The 23,020-nt window shown below is 41.7% G+C and overlaps 1 protein-coding gene across 1 annotated transcript; it reads right to left on the bottom strand.

The window, feature by feature from the left end:
- Nucleotides 1–1,192: 1,192 nt before the first annotated feature.
- On the bottom strand, nt 1,193–16,589 carry WNT16 (Wnt family member 16). Its single transcript, XM_064507047.1, has 4 exons — nt 16,275–16,589; nt 15,922–16,181; nt 13,655–13,941; nt 1,193–6,511 (listed from the first exon to the last, which is right to left on the bottom strand). The coding sequence occupies exons 1-4, from the start codon at nt 16,370–16,372 to the stop codon at nt 6,047–6,049; spliced, it is 1,110 nt and encodes a 369-aa protein (XP_064363117.1). The 5' UTR covers nt 16,373–16,589; the 3' UTR covers nt 1,193–6,046.
- Between the last annotated feature and the right edge of the window lie 6,431 nt (nt 16,590–23,020).

The following is a 23,020-nucleotide window of genomic DNA, read 5'->3' on the forward strand; positions in this document are numbered from 1 at the left end:
CTTCGCATTGCAATTTTGGAACAATCAGGAAATGGAAAAAACACTGAACCCAACTAATATTTCAAGGTAGTTTAGCAGGACAAAATTGTGTTACTCAAAAAAAAAAAAAAAAAATCCAAGAGTAGAACACTGTTCTGTCTTGCCTTAGTGCTGTTTAGTCTTGAGTGACCAAAAGCAAGGAGGGCTTCTTAAAGAGGTTACTTGCAGTTGTATGACCATAAAATCCTGAATCAATGGAAAAAGTGCCTGCCCTGCAGCACCAGCCCTTCTTACTGTACATGGTTGGTTTGTTTGTTTTCCTGAGAGTTCTCCTATACTAGTACTTAACATGGTGAGAGATAATAAGACTTCGACAGGGAGTTGTATCACTAGATAATCCCAAAAGTTTGATTCTACTTAAATCTCTTACTTACAAATCGCTAATATGGATCTATTTCATTAGCTGCTTTGTCTGCAGAACATTTGTCAGACATTCTGTTTAAAAACAGGCTCTGTGCTCTTTTCTACATTTCTTTTTGCCAGCAATATGGAGTTTTCAATGCACAAGAAGTGTGTCAAACTATGGTTTTAATGTTCTGACTTTGACAGCACTGCCAGCTCAAGGAGTTACTACTTGTGGTCAACACACTGGATTCTTAGTGCTGTGTCCTTGCTCTAATTTGCTTCTCCAAACTGGCCCAAATCTAGTGTTTGTGGAGTATTACTGTGAACCATATCACTAAACTGATCCACAGGCTGGGTCAGGGCAGGGGATAGGGATGGTGGCAACACTTGCAACCAAACTGGCAGGCAAATCCAGTCTACCATGAAACTATGGCCTAAACCATGAAACAACAGCCTAAAGCTTCAAAAGTAAAAAAATTTAATGACTTAGGTCTTTAAGTTTCAGGTAACTTCTATATTTGCTCCCAGTGGCACAATCAACAATGACTGTAAAGAATTTTTTTTAAGTAACCAATCCTGAATGAACCCATCCAAAACTGGAATTGTTTTAGTTGTTAACCATTTTTGTGCTACTGCCAGGGAACACAATGATCATCCTGTCATAGAAAATGCTGCATTCTTTTTTAACCCACAGGACAGTGTCAAGCTTTTCTAGAGAAAAGAGAAATAGTCATGAGATGTGTTTCATTCTGCCCCAAAACCAAATTTTCAGAGCTGTGGAGAAAATGATTACAGAAGTCTTGCCCAATCAGAAGTTTCAGCTTTTTAATAAAGACATTTTGATACATATGTAACTCGATATTTAAATAAAATCAAAACTGGGCAATATGCTGATGATTTTTAAGTATCAACAGGGAAAATGTGCAGCTGTTTTAAAGTTAGACCGTATAGTCATAAACATAGCAAAGCTGAGACAAAGATGAAATGACCGAACTCTGAGATAGCTCCTGACCAATTAGTCTATGATGAAGCTGTATTTGTGCTTGCAGGCTCAGATTGAGTAGAAGGTTTCACAAGATATGTGGCACTACCTTGTAATAAATCCCTGGATCTCTCTCCAGTTCAATTAGTGCAACTAAATTACATGTGTGTGTGTGTGTGTGTGTCTGTCTAACTCTCCTAAAAGCTTCATTTATTACACCTCTTCGCTAAGCAAAGTGACAGCTACCCTCCAATCAAAAGCAGTGCATTTGTAGTCAGCCCTGGGATCTAGGTTCCAGTCTTGGCCACAAGTGATCCCCAGTCAGCGTTATCTGGTATCTGTGAAATGAATTGCAGTGCCATGTTCCTATTGCTCATTGCATTTTCAACCATGCACAGCTGGCACAGCAGCCAGAGGATGGATTCTTATTTCATTCTCTGCTGAGCAAACCATTAATCATTTAACACCACTGTCAGTGGAAGGAATTACACAGTTGTCAATTCAGTGTAACAGCAGACTCTGGGACAGTCATATATATTTTAGCATAATTATCTATAGCACTCATTTAACTTGGAATTCACAAACACCATTCCCTTCAGGATGAATTTGTCATTTGTGTGGGGAAAAAAAGTGTGTTTGACTTCCAGAAGTACAAACCACAGGAGTCCACATGTAGGAAATGCAGTTTTAGCTAACTGATTATTTTAGTTTTTGCCTGGCCTGTAAAGACAGTACTGGGGTCTACAGCAGGGTTGGTCCAGTAGTCACTGTTAGGATGGTTACTATGTAGTCACAACTGGTGGACCACAGTTACCAAGCTGCATGAGTTGAGAAACAAATGTAGTGATCAGGTTGCTAAAGCATTAGATTGGTAAGGAGACTTGGTGGTTTTTTTGTTTTTTGTTTTTTTTAACCAAGTCTGCCGTTGCTTTTGCAAGTGACTTTGAACAAGTCATTTCCCCTCAATTTCAATTATAGTTAGAATAATACTACTACCCTCCTTAGTTATGCTTATTGGATGTATGGGTGTTAAGCCCTATTTCTCAGACATCATTAGCTATCTCAGCTATTTATGCACCTGGCCTGTGCTGATTCATTGACAATGAAAATTGTGAAAGCATAAAAAAACTCTAAAATTCTAAAAATTGCCACTGAAAATCTACACCTGAAATGTAAAATAAAGTCATGGTTCCATGTTCACTGTTATTGAATTGGGGCATTCCAGATCGTCTGGCAGAACAAACTGGGTACAGTCAGGAAAAGATTCACAATTAGCATTTTTGGCAGGCTATCCAGAACAAATAGTGTTTATTTCACCCTGATGCTTCAAAATGGCTTTGACTTCATAGACAGGAGGGCAAGTGATACCTGATCTATGTTAAGTTAGAGGGCTCAGACAGACAATGCCTCATGTGGCACAAAGTTTGCCACAGTGGAATGATCCTTCTACATACTTTTTAACAAACTTTAGCCAGTAGACTGAGCTGGTACTGGTTCAGCACTTTACATGACATAGCCATGACAATTTTGGTCTACAATAAACTTCCCTAAAATCGAGTTTGCTATCTCATGAAATCTCATCCTTCAATGAAGTCAAGCTTCTCAACTTCTTCATAAATTGCTTCCTCTGAATGACCAATGCTAATTGTTGCTGTTTACTTTACATGTTTCACATACTTGTCATTCACTGAAAAGTGCTGCCCAGAACAGAGACATTTTGATAGCAATGGAGACGATCTCCATTTAACACACATCCTTTGACGAGCAATCTCCAATAGGCAAGAAAAAGATGGTGTTCTTTAGTTACTGATGCATGCACAGAATAGCACGTGGATCAAAATTAACAACCATATTCTTGCAGTAACTCCTCTGAGTATGTCAGCATTTTATTCAATGATACAACTTTGTTCTTAAAATACACAACTGGTCCCCATGCACTTCTTGTTTTCAAATTGGCATATATCATTTTCACTTTAAGAAGAGGTTACAATTATCCTTTCTTCAAAAAGTAAACTTGTGGCATTTTTCATAGGTTTGCTACTTTTCACAAACTGCTGCTCCATACATATAAGGACAGTGTGAAGGAACAGGACTGAGATAAGACCATTCCCCCAAACGGTGAATTTCTTTCTGTTTTTTTCCTAATCTCCCTTGCTCAGATGAGCATAGATGTAGCTATTTTTAATGAGAAAAGCCGTATCTTGCTCCTAGAAAGTTTCAAACCTATACAAGAGTATTATAATGCTGTCTCCAGCATCAACAGCCTCTTACCTCTGTCAGCCCCCTGTGCGGAGGAGAGACAGAGTGTCTCTACAATACCTTCAAATCTACTGTGACCAGCAGCACATCCCAGCCCATGCTGACTCTGCAAAGCCTGAGCCCATATGTCTCTCTGTGTACCCCACTGACAACAGAGGGCTCACCCTCGGGCGCTAGGTACTTTGGTACGACCTGTGGAGACTGTGGGTTCATTCTCATTGCTCAAAGGTGGGAACACCTTGGGGCTCACAGCTCTCCCTTCAAGGAGTTCAACCAGGAGGTGTTCTCACGGCTCAGGCTTTCACAGGAAGGTTACTGATTCCTCCTGTGGTAGCTACTGAGAAAAGCATCCTTCCCAGAGATGGTAGTTGTTGTGGCCCGAGAATATTCATCTTGCTTGGTAAATGAAGACAGATTGGCCAAATGTGGAGGAATAGTCCAAACAATAACCAACAGGTAAAGGACTTCTTGCTCACTGAACTGGCATTCCCAAGATACTCCACATAAGACAGCAGAGTACAAAAACCCAAGTTTTTGTTTGATTTGTCCTGACCTAAACATGCAATGAAGATTGACGCAAGATCACCATGTTTCATGGAGAAATTAATGAAAACTAGGAAATGAATTCCTCAAAGTAACTCTGAAAGCATTACCCAAAATGTCTAATCCAGTTTCTTTCTAAAAACTGACTGTTAGTGTGGAGCATGTTCATTGATGCAACCCTAGTCCCCTTGGTGTCAATGGGAGTCCTGCACTGACCACTGGAACCAGAATTTCACTGTATGTAAAAAAAAATTTAGAAAAATAGAAAAAAATATTAATTAACAGATCATTTAGAAAATCAAAATAAGTGTTTCTCATCACTGTGTCACCATAAGTATATTAGTTAAAACAGTTATAACCACCTTATGGTAAGAAAAATTTATGTAATTGTCTGAATAATTTCCCCCTGCACATGCAATAAAAATCAATTAAATGCTACTAGAATAGTAACAAAGATCTAACCAATAAATGTCAAAGGCTGTAATCTTATCACATTAGTTCTGGGAATCTTTTACATAACTTGCATAATTTAAATATTTACAAAATATAAACTTTCTTGTCTTATCAAAAATAAGTCTTTGCACATTTAAACAACAAAAATCCTTTCACATGATGCTTTTTAAGCCAGGCTTTAAATCATTGCATAAAAATACACAACCTTTCATAAATGTAAAATAAAATTGAGCCAACATGTGGGGAGGGAGAAAATATTATCAATAATAATTTAAATATTTTAGTGGTGTGAGCCAATCCATAAATTACATTGTGCACTGAACTTATTTTATAAGCATGATTAGCTGGGATGCAATCTAATGAATGTTCTAGCTACTGCTCCTATATGAAAGAGAAAGCAATTCATGTTTTAAAAATTCTTTCACTTAATGACAGTTTTTTTTCGGGATGAATCTTGTACGGCATTTGGAGCGAAACTATGAAAATGATGGTGAACCACCACCAAGATGGTTGAACATGGCAGTTTATTACACACAGTCCAACTGTGGGGGGATGGTTGGCTGACTAGCAAAATGTGCATTCAGATACTAAGGAAACGCCTGCAAGGGATTTTATTTCCCGCAAATATCAAGTTTCTGTCCCTCCTCAGACCTGTTCTTTGTGCATTTGAAAGATATTCTATAAAAAATATCTTTAAACGTTTGCTATTCCTTATAGCACTCATATTCACCAAACTATGCTGTAGCCCCTCTTTTCTGGGCAATGCTTGCTCCACGCAAATGGACCATCACTTCCATCCAGGCCAGCGCTCAACTCACTGTGTTCACACACATTTCTGAGTAACAGACTCTTTTCTTTACATTATGCAGAAGGCTTTCTGTACAAGAAGCAGATGCTAAGCAAATGCTTCATGCTAAACAGCACAACACATCCTGTATCTTTAAAAAACAAAAAACCTGCAGAAGTGAACCATCTAGTGGATCCATCTAGTTCAACTCTTAAAAATAAAGAAGTAAAGTTTATATCTAACATGTCTTCCATGCCCTCTTAACTCTTCAGTCTCTGGCTAACAGGATCTCCTTGAGTTTTCTCCGCTGTACATACCAACCACCTTGATCTTCACCATACTGTGGTTGTTAAAGACTTGGAAAGTTTAGGTCTGTCCCTAGTCATGGAGTTACATATTGAAATGTGTCATTGGGAGTCTTTCCTTCTTGTTTTAGCTATCCCTGTGTGCAGGCTGCTATTCACTCAATTGTTCTTTCGTAGGCCAAAATGTTTGGACTACCCTTTATTTGGCAGTACGCCTTCCCCCTGGGGACGATTCCCTGTACTCCCACACAGTTAAGAATAATTACTGCCTGTGTGGCAGTCATCTGTACAAAACAGTGCAAGATGATTTGGCTGTGCTTTCTGTACTTAGTCTCACTTGCAGGTATGCACATCAGTCATGGTCTCACACCTTCGGCAGCGTACATAGCAACACCAGACAAACTTGCACTCGCATCTCTCCACGTGTCTGACAACATGAGTGTTGTATCCACGCCCACAGCAGAGGAGGTTGCAGCCGTCAGATCCCTCTGATGTGCGGTTACATTCCCTTCCCTGAGTTCCAGGGATCCCCAGTTTATGATCTTCTACACAGTAACTGGGTGATTTGTTTATATACAGTAGATCTTCCTTCTGTATTGGTATTTTTCGCTGGCTTTTTTCTTTCCTGCGTAATTTTTTTTTCAGTCTGTCTGATATCTGTATGCTGTTTTCATACTTATCCTTTAAAAAACGGCCAATCTTTTCAAAGGAGGACATTGTTTTCCAACAAGTTTTCACAGCACAGGACCCAGAAACACCATGACAACGGCAATCCACTGACATCAGCTTTGCTACAGCCTGAAAATGAAGTGAGAAGAACATTTGGATGTAGCCTTTCATTCACTAAGCCCGACATCTCCAAGCAAATGCTGCTGCTGCCATTGCCATTGCACTGATGGGGAAGCCAGACCACAGGAGAATACCTTTAATGAATCAGGCTTTCAATTCTGGACCCTTGTGTGAGAAGCCTGATCTTTAGAAGTGCAAAGCACCTGCAGTTTACAATGGCCATAACTTGGCAGTATCCAGTCATAATAATGACAGCTTATATTTCTGGCTGGCTTTTCTTTCCAAAGGCTCCTAAATACCTGAAATGACATGTCCTGTGTCACTCCACCCATGGCTGGTATGCAAACGCTCCTTGTGGGGAATAGCAGGAAGGGAATCATGGAAAAGATGGGTAACAGTGCATGGTTTCTAAGCGGGAAGAGATCTATCGGCATGTCTTTACCATCTTTTAAGGATGCCTTGAGGCTACCATCAAGCATTCAGAAGACAGTCTGTGACTTCGGCCACAGCAACAGCTGGAGGTGGCACCCCAGCACCTCCGTAACCCAGGGGGTGCCGCGCAGTGCACAGCCTGCCGGCCGCCTCCAAGCATCCCGGTGCGCAGAGCAAGCAGTGCCCACACCTCTGGGCTGCAAGGAAATGCCATTGAGGGAGCTAAGCAGAGGTGGCTTCAATTCAGGTTTTTTGGAGTAAATCTCAGGTGCCTCTCACTTACAAGATCAAGCCCTGTTTTTGTAATTTAGGTTTACTAGTACTGCCATGGGTTTCCAGTGTGGTTTTTTTCATTGCACAAAGGCTCTATTTAACCCATTTTGATAGTTTCATTGATATCACTTTTATAACTTCTAATATTTTAGGAAAATTTATCACAGTTAGTAGCCACACTAAAATGTCCTTAGATGGATTACGTTTCAATGCCTTTGCAGATTCAAGCACTGGATTGAACAATAACTACCTAATCAACAAACGGAATCCACAGCCCTCAGCCTGTATTAAGTTTTTACGACATGCAAGAATTTTGGCACAGTTTATATCAGAGCAAGCCCCAAAGAACTGGAATTTGTAAACAAGTAGTAACTTTCTTTATCTGGGACTGCAATTCAAATAGTGAGCAGACAACCAATCTAATGCTTCCTTTTCAAAAGGTCACAGTATAAAATTGCACAATTAGACTTGTGGCATATCTCACATTATACTCTGGAAAAGTCTACAAAAAAAACCCCATCACATGTACAAATATAGCAAAAGGACAAGGTATCATAAAATCTTTTTTTTTTTTTTTTTTTTTTTTTTAACCTTTCCATTAACTGTACCACACCTTTGCAGCCGTCTTGTAGATTCATATAGGCCATTGTTTAATGGTTTGGAAAGTCCATGCTGCAGTCTTCATTTTAGCTAACTTTTCTACCATACCTCGTTTCCACAATAAAGGCAATCACGAACTTATATATGACATGATTTTTTTAAAGGATCATTTTTGAGGGAATGTAGCAGAAAGACTGAATTTTAAATGAACTAATAGTAAGAGCAAGTTTCTCTTGAAACTTCTCATGCAGCAAGACCAATACAGATTCAAATTATTCCTCCGTGGATGAACAACTACTTCACACTAAGTTCGAGGAGACAAAGAAGACACAACTTTACACTGTTTATTAAAATTCACCCTAAACGTTCACTTCCTCCACAACCTCCACAAATATTTAACAGCGTCAATCTACATCTTCCTCAAACTGTCATTTACAAAAGGGGAAGAAAAAACTTAAAACAAAGGCATCTAACGTGCTCCTCTGGTTTTCCTAGAGAAAGCAGTTTCATCTGTGCCTGTTTATAAGTCCTGATTCTTCAGTGAGAACAAAGCCCTGAAATCCTACAGAGCCCCACCAACCCACTGCTGTTATCCACGCCCAAGAATAAACTCGAGAGTCCCAGGCTGCTTATTTGTATCTCAGACAGTACAAATGTCATCCTCAAAGTTTCAGAGCTAGTCAAGTTCAGAGCAGATAAAATGAGTTGTTTCTACCTTATGTTTTATAGTGGGACTTTTTATCATGGTAAATATGGTCACTGAAGTTTGGGACCCAATCCAACATGGTTAAACCCGTTGATTTCAGTGGGAGTTGAGGCCTCCTGGCATCTGCTCCCGGAAGATACTGACACAAGCCCAAGCTGGTATCTGTATATAACTTGACAAACATTAATAAAAATACACAAGACCAAAGAGTTTGCTTGGAGTCACATCATCTTTGGTGAATGAACAGGACTTATTTGTTAGTAGATGTTATCATGAAAGGCACACAAGCAAAGCATTTAAAGAACCATTACCAAGAAATAGCAGGTGTATGCCCTAACCTAATAAAGCCATTAGCTTTTACAAACTAAATCTGGTGAAATGAAGCAGAAGATATTTCAGGGGCTGTGGGCTGCATTTGGGACTGGAGGTTTTTCCCTATCCTGGAAGAAGTAAGAATATGGGAACAAGCAGAGCACATATAGACTCCCCAGAGCACACACAGACTCTTTTCAGTGGAAATCAGTAATTCTTGCAGATACTTGTCTTCTGTCCTTCACAGGCTAGTTTCTGCTTAATAGACAGATATGACCTTATGCTCATATCTTCAGAATCTATCAATAAGGAGATCACTGTGGAGCCAGAATATGCATCATTAAGACATAACATTGATTGAGGCAGATGAAAATTTGATATCCAAGGATAGAAAGTCTTTTTGAGAATACAGGTAATAAAATGACAAGGAAAATGGAAACATAATATAGGAATGTAAATATTATACACAATTTACAAACAGAATGGTTTAGTAATATTTTCCAGTTTCCACTATTATTTATTTGTATCATAGTAAGTAACTAGAATCACAAAGTAGTTTGAAACTACTTGTGTTATAAGCCATACAGATGTAACACTTGCTTTCACTGCAGTATGCCAGGGTACTAATTAGGGAAGAAACAACAGGGGAAAAATATATAATCTTGTTCTGGGAAAAAAATGTACTTCCAAGTCTGCTAGAATCAGGCACTGTAAAATCTAGATGAAGCAAAATGATACAGACTATATCTGGGGGAGCACTGGGTGTGTCTGTTAGGTGTTAAGAGTGAGTTATTTTGATGTGAACAAGTAATCCCAGCTAGGATTAACACAGCAAGTTTTCAGGTTGGACACCAATGCATTTTGGCCTGTCTCTACCAATGGCACTGGGAGCTGACATCTTGCTTTGGTTGATCACAAAACATGGCCCTGGAGCTCAAGCTGTCATGTGAGCTTTAATGAAAAGCAGAGTACCTGGCAAAGGTTAAGAGTGTTGGATCAGTTTCGCAGGGTTTGACTGCAACCTGAGGATGTCCACGTCTAGAGTAAAAAAGCTTTAGAAAGATCTTTCTCTTCAGCCTGTCCTGCCATGGATTTAGCTGTTCTGCTCAGCACACTGGCTACTGAGCCTCTCAGTTCTAGTGCCTGACCACCCTCACTGGTTTATATAAGGAGCCAAAAGATATGCACATCTAACTGCACTAAACATTACAATGCCAAAGCCTTTTTACCAAGGATGATGAACATTTATCCTAGGCAGAAAAAGGAATGAAATCTGGAAGAATCCTGAGGTTCCAGCTAGTGTCCTAAACTATGGACAACTCAGTCAAAGGATCCTTACTGTTTCAAAATTGATATATCTTGGATTTTACAGAATCGCAAAATAGCTGGGGTTGGCAGGGACCTCTGGAGAACATCTGGTCCAATGGCCCTGCTCAAGCAGGGTCACCTAGAGCAGGTAGCCCAGGCCCATGTCCAGTTGGGTTTTGAGTATCTTCAAGAATGGAGATAATCTCTCTGGGCAACCTGTTCCAGTGTTCAGTCACCCTCACAGTAAAGAAGTGTTTTCTTGTGTTTAAGCAGAAGATTTAACTATGAAATGTAGAAATATAAAATAAGATTTTGTATGGAAATAAGAAAGGAATAAGAGAATTCTCTACATACCAATGCCATTAACTACTGCAAACAAACAGAAGTATTATCACTGGAAGACTGTTCTTGCAAGACAGAACCAGGAACATAATCGTATTTATTATAAAAAGGTCACAGGATACCAAAATGTTTTGCCAGATATCCTTCTTGTAAGCTCCAAAATACGAAGGTCAACTATTCCCAACATATTCTAGTTACGGATTTTTAAACTGTAAAAATCAAAAACTCTCCTAAACTCTGTTTCAGCTAATTTTGTTGTTAGAAATCCCAGCTATCAACAATAAACATTCCCCTTCACTTTAGACAGTGGTCAAAATGTTTATTTTATCCTACAGCTTGCTATTAAGTTACAAAATATTTATGCATGGAAGCTGTACTAAATACTCTGCATATTTTTTTCCAAGATAATGAACAACAAATGCAAAACCAGTGTAGCTAAAGATCTTTGGGTCCTTCGAGCTTGCAGTGCATGTTTGTTTGTTTGTTTTTGAAAAAAAGTAAAGTGTCATGGAAAAGGAACAAGCATATATACCGTGTATGCACCAAATGAGCCTGTGACAGTATATTTTCAGAGCTTTGTTGCACAGCTTAGTATTGTGAAAAATCTGAAATCCTGAAAGGTCCTCAGGACCTTAAGGTTACTGTTGGGCCAGATCCTACGACATTCACAATGACTGACAGCATACTCTAAAGCATCAAGTTTGTGAAGCTATCTATAGTAAGAGGTATCAATCAGTGGAATAGTAATGGAAGAGGATACAGCTACATCAAAATACGAATGCAGATTGCAAACCCAGAACTTGTATTTTCATCCATATAACTGGGATCTAAGATAATTAGGATCCTGTCAAAAATACTATTTATGCAAAATGAAGCCTCATTTAACTACATCCTTCAACCACTTGCACCTTTAGCTCACTGTTTGAAAATACATAATTATGCTATCTTTGGCAGCAGTACCAGATGAGTGTATGCTTCCCGTTTGCTAGTCATTCCTTTCCCCATGCCAACTGACTGACCAGTGTAGATAAGATCAGGGAACTGATCCAACTTCAGAGAAATCAACCCCCAAACAAGCTTCTCTTCTGGGTGAGGTGTCCAGGGTTTTGTTTGTTTGTTTTTAAAGCTGAACAGTTCCTTGATATGGTTCATGGTGCAAGGCCCCTGGCAGCTGTTCTGGCACATCTGCGGGAGACAGCTTTAAGACAGCACGTGCAGGAATGAGTGATGAGCATGAGGACAGTGCAGAAGACTGTTAAGTGAATATTGCCACTGAAGACAAGGTTAGCAAAGTACAGCTGCTGCTAAGCTACACCAAACCAGAGGCAGAAGAGAGAAGAGGGTATCAAGGAGAAGGTCAGTGTAGCTGCCACCTAAATCCAGAAATCACATTCTTGTTTCTCTTTGAAGTTCCTCAGGAGCCTGGCAGTCTGCTTCCCTACAATTTCACTGTTGCCCCAACCTGAGTAAGTGGCACTGCCTCATACCTATCTAATTAGTTTCCAGGAACTCAGCATTCGTCCTTAGGCTCTTGGCTGAATAGCATGATAGGAGTCTCAGCACATGTGTAACACAGGCTGGCAAGACTGGGCTGAAACATTGCTGTGGCTGGTGGTCCACATTCTAATGACAAACATGAGAATAAAAATAAAAATTCATATCTGTATTGTATATAAAAATCAGGAACTTGAAGAGATACTATTTTATGGGGATTATATTCTCATCCCCAGCTATCTCCCTCTATAAATGCAATAATTGACTTCTTGCTCTCTCCCTTAGGAAATAACAACTTACTCTCCCATTTCCCTCACTGACATCCCTGACTACACAATACCACTGCCTTTTCTTGGACATGATTTAACTGACAGATTAATCTAATAAAACTGATGTTCTCAGCATATACTTAGTTTTAAAGTTTGCTTCTTCTATTTCAAGCTTGAAAAAGACTTGCCTATCTGAAAGATTTTCTGTTTCTCCAACTATATTACTTAGTTAAATAAAATATATTACATCTACTTGCAAACTGAGAAAATAAGCTTATTTTAAAACACATACTTTGGTACTACCTTGGTTCTTCTTATGATATGATTGACTAGTATGGCTATATTATGGATGATAGGAAACTTCTTTTCAGTAAAATCCACTGATGCTGTTTCTGGCTACAGGAAATTACAGAGTTAAAATGGGGTCCAGCATGCATGATCCAAAATTAGGCCAAAACCAGACTGTCCGCTTCTCCTCACTTACAGCTGTGTCACAGAGCAGACAAAGAATTACTGGGCCACAGAGAGACAATAAACACTTATGAGGTTAAAAACTCATGAGGTAAAGCTGAGAAACTATTTTTAAAGCAAGAACCAGAATCCAAGTCTCTATCATTCCAGATGTAGCCCTAGTCACTAGATTACAGAGTCACAGTCCCCTGTATTGGCTGTTCCTGTCCCCATTCATTGGTCCTGTCCCCACCATCTGCAGAAGAATGGCACACAGGAACCCAGCTTCACCCCTCACACACACTCCTACCATTCGATGATAAGAAGACTTCCCCTGTGTCCATAGGTTTGAATTTTCTTGCACTGAAGGAGACCTATCTGAAGGAGGTCTCCTCTCACCTCTTTGTTGGGCACTCTAACCAGCAGGCTACTTTAAAATGTAAATGGCACTTCTATCCCATCTTTCAAAGCAAAAGGTTAACTCTAGATTTGTTGTTTGAATGTTTCTGCCTTCTGCTCTCAGGAGATGATTCCAGGCTGTGGATCCCAACTGGGTAATGATGCTTAATGTCAAGAGTGTCTGCTCACTCAGAGAGAATTAAAAATGCAGCCTATGATAATAACAGAACATAACAGACAATAAGAGAAAAAAATCCTCATGCATTATTGTGATGAAGAGACTAGTTAAAGTTGATATCAGTTAAAGAATGGACATTTGAGATTATTTTGAATTGTACTCCAGATTTAATTCTTATTTTATGGGTTTTATTTTAAACTGTGAAGCATGTTAGTCAAAAATAGCTTTGATTTCAGCTTCGTACATGTTTGCTTTGGAGGTCTTAGTGTAGTTCTTGCCATTGGCCCCGTTAGTACCTGCATTCAGGGAAAGGCCTTATTTGGTTAATGCCATTTTGGCAATGAAACCTAATAAGCAATTGCTCCCATTTCTTAAGCGGTAATACATACCTGCCTCCCAGCCTCATTATTGTGCAGGTTCATTGCTGCCAATCCACTCCCATTCTTGCCCATTATGTTCCTGATAGGCACGTCCAAGAACTTTCTGCTGAACGACATTCCATAGTGGATATCATCCGAGCAGCCGCCCCAGTGCCAGCCCTCACTGGCCGAGCCGCCGGTCTGCAGGCTGGTGTCACAGGAGCACTCGGTCACATTTCCCGCACTGCATGATCGCGTCACAGCGTGCACGAGGCCTGCCGCCGTCACTGCATATATAAACGCAGTCTCCTTTGTGCCTACAAAAGAATGCATATGTTACTTCATAACTTCTCCTGATTAGCTTCCATGACTGAGCTGTAGAAGCCAATTTTACAAGCCACACTATTATTAAAAGGGAACAGTTACAAGTCTAAAGCCATCATGGCATGATCTCCACAGTTAAATTGCTTAAAGCAATGGTTATTCATATCCAAACAAGACTTCAGGGCCTATTCAAGACTACGCTATTAACTGCACTGTTTCTGGCTGCTTTATATGATGTGATTTTTGGTAACTTTCTAAATCCAGTTTGGAATTTTATTTTATCTGCCACAGAAACTTTCAAGCAAAATAAGTTTCAATTAAAAAGAAAAAAACACCCAAAAGCCTTACTCTCCATGCTGCTTTTCACTATTCATATCGATTTGAATAAGAAGAATCAGATCTTGTTCAGATCTTGGAGGACGAGCTCAAAGCTGTCATGATCCTAGGTTACTTTGGTACAGGGACAGAACTTACCTCATGCTAAATTTAGCAAACACTGAGGTTATTTTAATTCACAAAGGTTGCAAATGGCCACAAGAATCTGAAACTAGTCAGAAATTGGGATGGCACAAGAATATTTAGGTCATGTGCTTTTCCTATAATAAGGCATCCATAGGAATGAATGACTGTAGCATAAAAAGCCTTTATACTGTTCCTATTATACCACGGAAGAATCACGGAGTTAACTGTCTGGGCCTCCTAAGCCAGTCAAATCCTGTTAGACCTGTGGCATAAAGTGGCACAAATCTTTAAACAGTGTTAAGCATAACATGCCCTCTAAGCAAACTTAAAATCAACACCTGGCCAATTAACTGCAGCTAAAACTTCACTATAGTAATTTTCACTGTTGTCAAAACAAGTTGTTATTTCCAGTCTCTCAAGTTCCTGCTCATTAACAGGAAAGTTCCTGCTCATTTCTCTTCTTCGAATTAGTCTGTTGTGCTGGTGCTGCAATAAGGTGTTTCTGCAGAGCACACGAATGGAGCTTCTTGTGTAAGCAGTGTCACTCACTCACGGGTCTGTAGGAACACTTCAGCCCATTGCATGGCAGGAGGAACACAGTACATACAGCAGGGTAGACTACTTACAGGGTTGGGTTTTTGTTTTGTTTTGTTTCTTTTGGAATGTGTATCACATTTTATTCCTCATTTTTATGTTTTTTGGTTAGTTTATTTCTTCATGGCTGTATTGTAGTATAAAGTAAAGATTACACAAATGCAAACCGAGGTACTGTAATACTTAATAGAGTTCACATCAGTGGTTACACTGAATTTGGTGAGTGCAGCACTCAAGAAACTTGCAGGACCAAGACCTCTGAAACTGCCTTTTAATGCAAATAAAATGTCCCTAATTCAGTATAAATTTCAGCAATTGCAGTATTAGTTCATGTAATAAAAGCCGCTTTGAACTTGCTGAGCTGAGCAATACTGTCTAATTGAGTGCATGTGACATATTTTAAAATAATTCACATAGCACTTGGTGCTGTGGGCAGATTTTTACCTGCAATCCAGCGACCCTGCTGAAATACCCTGTGTCATTGCCTCACTGGTTTAGTAATTATGACATAAGCAAGGTGATAAAAATGCCAGTCAGTCTAAGAATAACAACATTTCAACACAGCTAAGCGGATCTAGTTACAGGCACTGTCATCCAAGGCTGTATTAAGTAAAAATTAAAGTAAATAGCGATAATTTTGGAAAGGGGGTGGTAGGTTTTGCCTGCTCCGTGGATTTCGCGTACCTGCGCGCCTTGTCAGCGTCCCGGGGCAGCGGTGGTCGCCGCCCGTCGCGACGGCCCCGCTATGCCCGGTTTGCAACAGGGGCAAGGAGGACCCGCGCCCCCGGGGCCCGACGCCGGGCGGGCCGGGCGCCCCGGGGCAGCTGCGCTCCGGGGGGGAGGCTGCGCTCCTGCGCCCGCGCGCACCTGCGGGCCGCCCCCGGCGCTCGGCGCGGCGGAGCGGGGCGGACACTCACCGCTGCTGAGCTGGTGCCCGAAGGCGGCGGCGGCGGCGGCGGCGGCGGGGAGGCCGCGGCGGGCGGCGGGCGGCGGGCGGCAGTCCCAGCGCTCGTGGCGGAACTGGCTGCGGCACTCCTGGAGGGCGAGGCGCGCTCCCTCGCGGATGGCGGGCACCAGCTCCGGCTTCTCCTTGCACAGGTCCTTCTGGCGGCTGCTCAGCGGCGGGCTGGCGCAGCCCGGCTTCTCCGGCGCGCCGGCCGAGGCGATGCCCAGCCACCTGCGGGAGCAGCCCCCCCCGTCAGCGCCGGCCGCACGGCGGGACAGGGCCGGCGCGGCGCGGCGCGGCCCCCCTCCCGCGCCCGGTACTCACATCCAGGTGCCGCCGGCGGCGGCGGGGCAGAGCGCCAGCAGCAGCGCTGCCCACAGCAGGCGCCGGCGCGGCCGTCCCGGGGCAGCCCCGCGCCCCATGGCAGCGCATGGAGCCCCGCCGGGCAGCCGCCGCCCGCGGGGACGCTGCTCGCCGCCGGGCCCCGGGCAGGAGGGACCGAGGGGACCGTGGCGAGTGGCTGCCCCTTACTCCGCTCTCGCCTCCTCGGGGGGGGTGGGGGGGTGGGGACGGGGGCAGGCAGCCCGCGCCGTCGGACGGCGCTCCCGGGGAGGCTGGGCTCGCGGGGAGGGCGGCAGGAGGGGGAGCCCGGGGAGAGTTTTATTCCCTTCAAGGTGAGAAGGTTGGGTTTGATGTTTCCCCCCGGCTCCATCCCCGGCTCTGCCCCCCCCGGCCGCGCATTGGCGGGCCGGGGCCCGGGGCGGGCCGGGGCGGGCGCGGCGCCCTCGGCGGCGGCTCCGCGGGCTCCGGCGGCGGCTCCGCAGCGGCGCGGCGCTGCCCGTCTCGCGTGGATCTGCGGCTCGGGGCTGCTGCGAGCCGGGCGGGCCGGACTGGGGCAGCGGGCAGCGAGCGGGGCTCGTCCGCGCTGCAGTGTTTCCGACCGACGGGAAGGGAGGAAGGCGAAAGAAGAGTACACGGACTGATAAAATACTAAAGTGTTAAGAAATTATAACTTTACCCACACATTTTGCTCAGATTCCCTAAAGCTTTAGCAGTGTTGACTAACTGGCCCCAGATCCAGCATCAACTTTCGTAAGGGCAGCATTTCTGCACTACTGCTAACTTTGCCGAGACACTTTTATCAACTACTAACTTAATAATCATTAGTTATTCATGTTAGCTATTACACTAAAAACTGACGATTTGGCTAACACATCTACCTGATGCCAGAGCTGGGACTGGCAATCTGAACTTTCCAGTCCTTTTTGATCACATTATATTTCTGCTTCCTTTTGTGTAAGCGAAACACCTGTGTTAAAAATAATCTGGAGAAGATGTCAGCTCCATAAAGGCTTTGCTTTGACACAGTCGTAACTTAGCAAAATAGTTCTTGTTGACTGACAATGGCTCTAAGTGAAGAGCAAAATAAATCATCTCGACTGACAGATGCACATTTTTAAGAGTGCAACATGTAGAGAAATAGTCACACAAATGCCTTGTTCCCCCTCTCATTTTCCCCATCAATGTGCTGTATGATTTTAAGACTGTAGACTGTATTACATTTAGATAAAGTTATCTGTCTCCTTCCTAGTTCATCTTCATTTGCCTGCTCTTAAAAGGTCTCCATAACATCGCCAGTTCTGTGCAGATTCCATATAACCCGGGAGCTGTTTTAACCTTCGAGCACAGTTTTCTCCTCTGTTCTGAAGCTGAGTCTGGAGAACATCTGCTTGTGGTTGCAAAGGAACTTAGCAAAGACTGAGGGAAATGGATGGAGGACCCCACTGGAACACAAGGAACGGCCATGAAACAGGTCTAAAGCAGCAAAACTATGTGGATTGTGTCAGAGAATTATCTAATTATTTCAGGACATGTGGTTCATTTTATCTTCACTGCTGCTTCCTGGCTCCACCCACTAAAGTTAATTCAAAGCCCTGGTCTAACAGCAGTGTATTTCTTATGCCCTTCTTCTTGATCTACTGTATGCACTTATCATCTATCCTGATACGATTTTTTTTTCCTGCCAGTTCTTTTAACTGAGTTCTCCTTTGTGTTTTGGGTTTTTTTTTTCTTCTTCTAAATTAGTCTGGAATCTTTGATCGTAAATTCTTATATATGACTTTTTTCTCTAGAAGCTGCAGAATCTTATATTTCTAATAACAATTTACTTAATATATAAATTAGAAAAACATTAATTTCAAGAATTCGAATCTTTTTTGACATTTTATATATCAAATCATAAATGAATCATCTTTGTGTCAGATTCCCATATGCTGGGATCTGTTTTTTTCTACAACTTTGTCCACGTTTTTTGCTACAATAACCACTAAATAGCCAGGAAAATCCTTTGATTATATTAACTCATGCATAAAGTGAAACAGTTGCAATTAGAGGGCTGTACAATTGCTGAAAAGTATGAACTGTAAGGGACCTCTGGAGATCGTCTAGTTCAACCTCTAGCAGTGACCTCCAGCAAAACGTATTTTTCCATGAGCATCTGATTCAAAGACATTTGGATTACTATGTATTTGCATCCTAATCCCCCATCTGCCTCAACAATTTCTCTTCCCAACTATGTCCCTTACAACCACTCTGCCATTACCCACAGCCTCCTGAACACTTTCTGTGGCTGTCACAGCCTAGTCCTCCACCAAATCCCCTAGCTTCTTCCCTTTGTCACGCCTCCGCCTTGCCTCCTAAATACCTGTCTTTCATTTACAGGATCTCTCTCTCTCTCTCTCTCTTTTTTTTTTTATACCTCCAGCAAAACTCTCCTGTCCAGCCAAAGAGCAGTACATACAGGGGAACGCCTATTCCTATGAGCTCTGTGTGTGCACACAGATCAGCTGGCTACTGGTGAAGGAGGGGGGAACAAATCATTTTTGCAAGCTGTGAGGTATGTGCTTTGCAAACCTGAGATAAGAGCAGAATATTTTGGAATCCCTTGCTGATCTGTCGGAATGTATTGAAATTCGCCAAAAGACTCAAGTTTTTAGGATGCATTGAAATATCAACGGACAGCACGATCGTGTGAACGAGAATAAAAGTTTCAGAGCACCAAGTTAACCACTTGTGATCACTGTAAATTCTATTGCTAAAAGTAAGTAGTGCTTAACTCCACAAGTGGATCTGCTGTAATTAGACTACCTAAATATTAAGACAATATTCCGGTAAGGAAACCAGAATACAAATCTTTGTAATTCTGATTCATTGGTGTGTCAGAGTGTCTGTGTTGGTAGACCATTCATTCCAGGCATTACAGACAGCAACATGAGTGTGATACAGTGACAATGAACCAGAACTCAAGCTAAGGTCAAGTGTCAAGCCTGAGTGATCAAAATTTACTATAAATCAGAGAAGAAAAAATGGGCTTATTGCTTATCTTACTTTCTCTGTTCAGGGTGGAGCTTTCTTAGGCTTTTCTTACTGAATGCCAACATTTTTCAAGTTTAAAAAGAAGACAATAAACTGTTGTTAAAAAAAATGGAAATGTGTCTAAGCTGTTTCCTGACTGGACATGTACTATTTTGCTGTTTAATTATGACTAATGTAATCTTGACAAAGCTGATTACAGAGATGTATTTTTTTGGATTCACTGTTAGATAAAGAAAGCTGCTCTCGTGCAGAACCTGTGTGAATAAGCAGGTCACTCAATAGATAATATGCCTGGAAGACATAACTGTTATCTTTTAGAAAGAACTCAGTGGCTAGTGTTCTCACTATATTCAAAGTGCGTCATCTTATCTGCTAGATACAAAATATGTACAAAGTTAAATACTCTTAATTTTTCCTAAAAAGTCACCATTTTGAAAGCTTGGTTCAAATGTTTTTCCTTCTCCTGCAGCTGCAGCTGCTCAGTAGAGGCATGATAAAATCAATACAACCAAGCAAACTACACTATTTCACTTATATGTATGGGCCCTACTGATGACCAGAATAATTAATTATCCTCATATCTTAAAAAGCTGAGAGGAGATAGCCTGTTCAACCAGTCTTCTAAATAGAAAACTCTCCTGTCGTCTCTAAATCAGATTAGTCTTTCAGCTATGAAATTTATCATGTTTGGTGACCTAGCACAAACTGTGTACTTCTAATTCAACAAATGTGCTTTCACTCCATCTCAGTAATTAGCTGCATGATGACATCCATCAGCCCTGGCAACCTGGATGCATTGATGAAATTAGAGCTATTTCAGCATTAAGTGTTGTCGTCAAGCCTTGTATACATTGGCTGTGACAAACTCCTCCTCTGAAGAGAGCACCCAGGTTGGTTCCAAATACAACGTACTAGCAGAGCCTGGGAGTAAGTGTAAAGGTCACAACTGCTTATCAGTCAGTAGCTGGTGAATTGCTTTAAGTTCACTTCTCAGTTAAATGTTCTGGGCAATTCCAGTGCTGGGCAATACCCTGATACCACAAGGGTAGCTTGCTTCTAGACATATAGTTCTACACACTGCTGGGATTACTTGGCATTGATACTACTATGATATTGCAGCATCTACAAAATGTGCCTTGGAAGACCTCACCCAGCCCAACCTTCCTGTGCCTCTTTGCTTCCCCCAGCTTTGTTCCTGGCCTGGAGGCATGGCTGCTTGCATAAATCACGCTGCTCCGCAGTGGGAAAGGGCTGGAGACAAGCCCTACTCGCACCCTGCTCCCCAGCAAATCGTGGTGCCTGAGCAGAGCTGTTGCACCTCTGGGGTCTGTGAGAGCACTGTACCCTCAGCAAGAAAGGAGATGAGCCGACTGGAAAGGAAGGATGTGCAATGAGACCCTGTACTTCAGGAGAGGGTCCTCACGTTCTTCCTACCATGTCCCCTTATGTTGTAGCAGCTCCTTGTGAGGTGAAAGCTCACTGCACAAGTCTTAGGCCCTCAATAAAATCAGGTTTGCAGTGGGAGGGATGTTAGAGGGGGAAAGAGAGATAATCCTTCTCCTACACATAGTCCCCTAAGATCCCATCTGCCCCTTGCCCAGAGGTTTCATATCATTGATGCTCTCGGTGTTATTTTACTTCTTAGCATGTATGGTCTGAAAGTATAAACATCCATTGCTACTTGAGATCTGACACACTGAGTTCACCGAGGACTGGGACAGCAACTGAAGTGCATCTAGTAATTACATGATGGCAGATAGAGACTTATCAAATATGCATAATAATTGCAAAGCTACCCCTTCGCATTATCTTTATAATAGCCGCACAACACCATATAAAAACCACATTTGCTATGTGCATGGATATATGAGGAATGGAGAAGTGGATCTGGAAGGCAAAAAAAGGGGCAAGCTTCCCACAATCTCTTCCATTCCTTACCAAGAATGCAGAAGAAAGTTATTACAGTCTCCAAGTTAGTTTCCTGGAACAAATGACTTCACTGACAGTTGCTAAAGCAATTGCTAAGCAGATCTGGCAGTCTGTTTCTACTGGTGATGCACTGCCAGAAGGCCAGGCCTGAGGAAGAGAAGACTCAGACTGACTTTGAAGTCTGCAGTTCACTGTGGTTGCAAATTTGGAGACAGTATCCTGGATTTACAAATTCTTAGACAGACACTCGAGATCTACTTGTATTTTGGGGGATGCTGGAAGTAGATCCAGGTTTCTTCTGAAGTGTTGGAAAATTCTGTTCCCTGACATGGGTGTTCTAAATCTAGGTATTACTTAGATTTTAAATCAGTGTCAGACTCCCCAGAGGGTGTAATATAGCTGGGTTTTTTTGCAATATGTGGAAGCCCGCTTTATTCAGAAGTTCTTCAGATAAAAGCAGGATAAGTAACTCTGTGTGTGAGCATGGGTGCATTTGTGCACATGTGCATACATACATGCATGCACATTTATGTGTGTGCATAGAAGCAGCACACTTGCAAGCAGGACATGTATTTTAATTATACAACAGCTAAAGGAAGGAAGGAGAGTTGCTTCCCCAGAAGCAGTGCTGTCTGGAAGGATGAGAAGAACCAGGAACACTCAGTTCATGCTGTATTCCTTTCTCATTTGCTAATTTGTGTTAATGCTTTGCACACAACGCTTTTATAGTAATAATTTTGGTATGTCTTATAATACTGATATGATTCATATGTACAGAACTATTGCCATCCTGTCTCCTGATTCAGGGAAATATTTAACTCGTCGATGGCACGTCATCATCACCACAGTTGGAAACTCTTTTTTTTATTGCTAATTACATGTCTAAATTACAACTTTCTCCAGTAAGTCACTAATGTGAGCCTAATCTGCAAAACATTTTGTCCAGTCATCAGACTGCTTACACTCTAAGTGTGAATTTAGCTACAAGGCTAATTTCAGAAGCAGGGCACTCAGAAACAAGTAGGAGGGAATGGCAATGTGCTGACAACCACAGGACGCCAGTAATCACTTGCCACCTGCAATCTGGCAGGGGTGGGAAAAAAATAATGGCCTAATCTTTCCAGTTCTTAGTCTTTCAGGTTACAGGACAACATTTTAAACATCCCAATGTTTTAAAAATCTCAAGCATGGGATTGAAATTATCCATTACCCACCCTTTCTCCCAAATTCAATTATATTACCTGTTTCGGTTCATTAATTTCACCTCTTTAGCCTCAGCATTTCTCCATCAGTCCATCAATAAACCTTGCTTTAAGTCTTGCACTGTTCCCACTTACCACTTTTTGGTTGATAAATATAAAATTAAAATAAAAAGATCCTAAAACTATGTTCTGGGTAACCGAAAGCCCATGTAAAATTGTATCTCTTCACTGATATTGAACACACAAGATGTTAAAAAGGTAGGGACAATAGTAAGACAATAGTTTGCCCCTTCATTAAGCTTCATTTTAATTTCAAATGATTACAGATTGTCTCAAATTAGCACTTTATACCACTTCCAAAATTTTTGCTTGGGTTATCTATGAAAAGTCTGAATATTCTTATTCTCTGTTTAAGTTCTTCCTCAAATCTTACTAAATCCTTGGTCTCAGTGATATCTTGTGAAAATCTAACTTGAGAAAAAAAATGTTTTTTGTGAAAAAAGATATTGGTTTGTTTGTTTTTAAACTTTCTGTTCCGTTGTTCACTTTCTGTGGAATACACAC

The sequence above is a fragment of the Dromaius novaehollandiae genome, chromosome 1, assembly GCF_036370855.1.
Source record: "Dromaius novaehollandiae isolate bDroNov1 chromosome 1, bDroNov1.hap1, whole genome shotgun sequence".
In the NCBI taxonomy this organism is placed as follows: Eukaryota; Metazoa; Chordata; class Aves; order Casuariiformes; family Dromaiidae; genus Dromaius; species Dromaius novaehollandiae.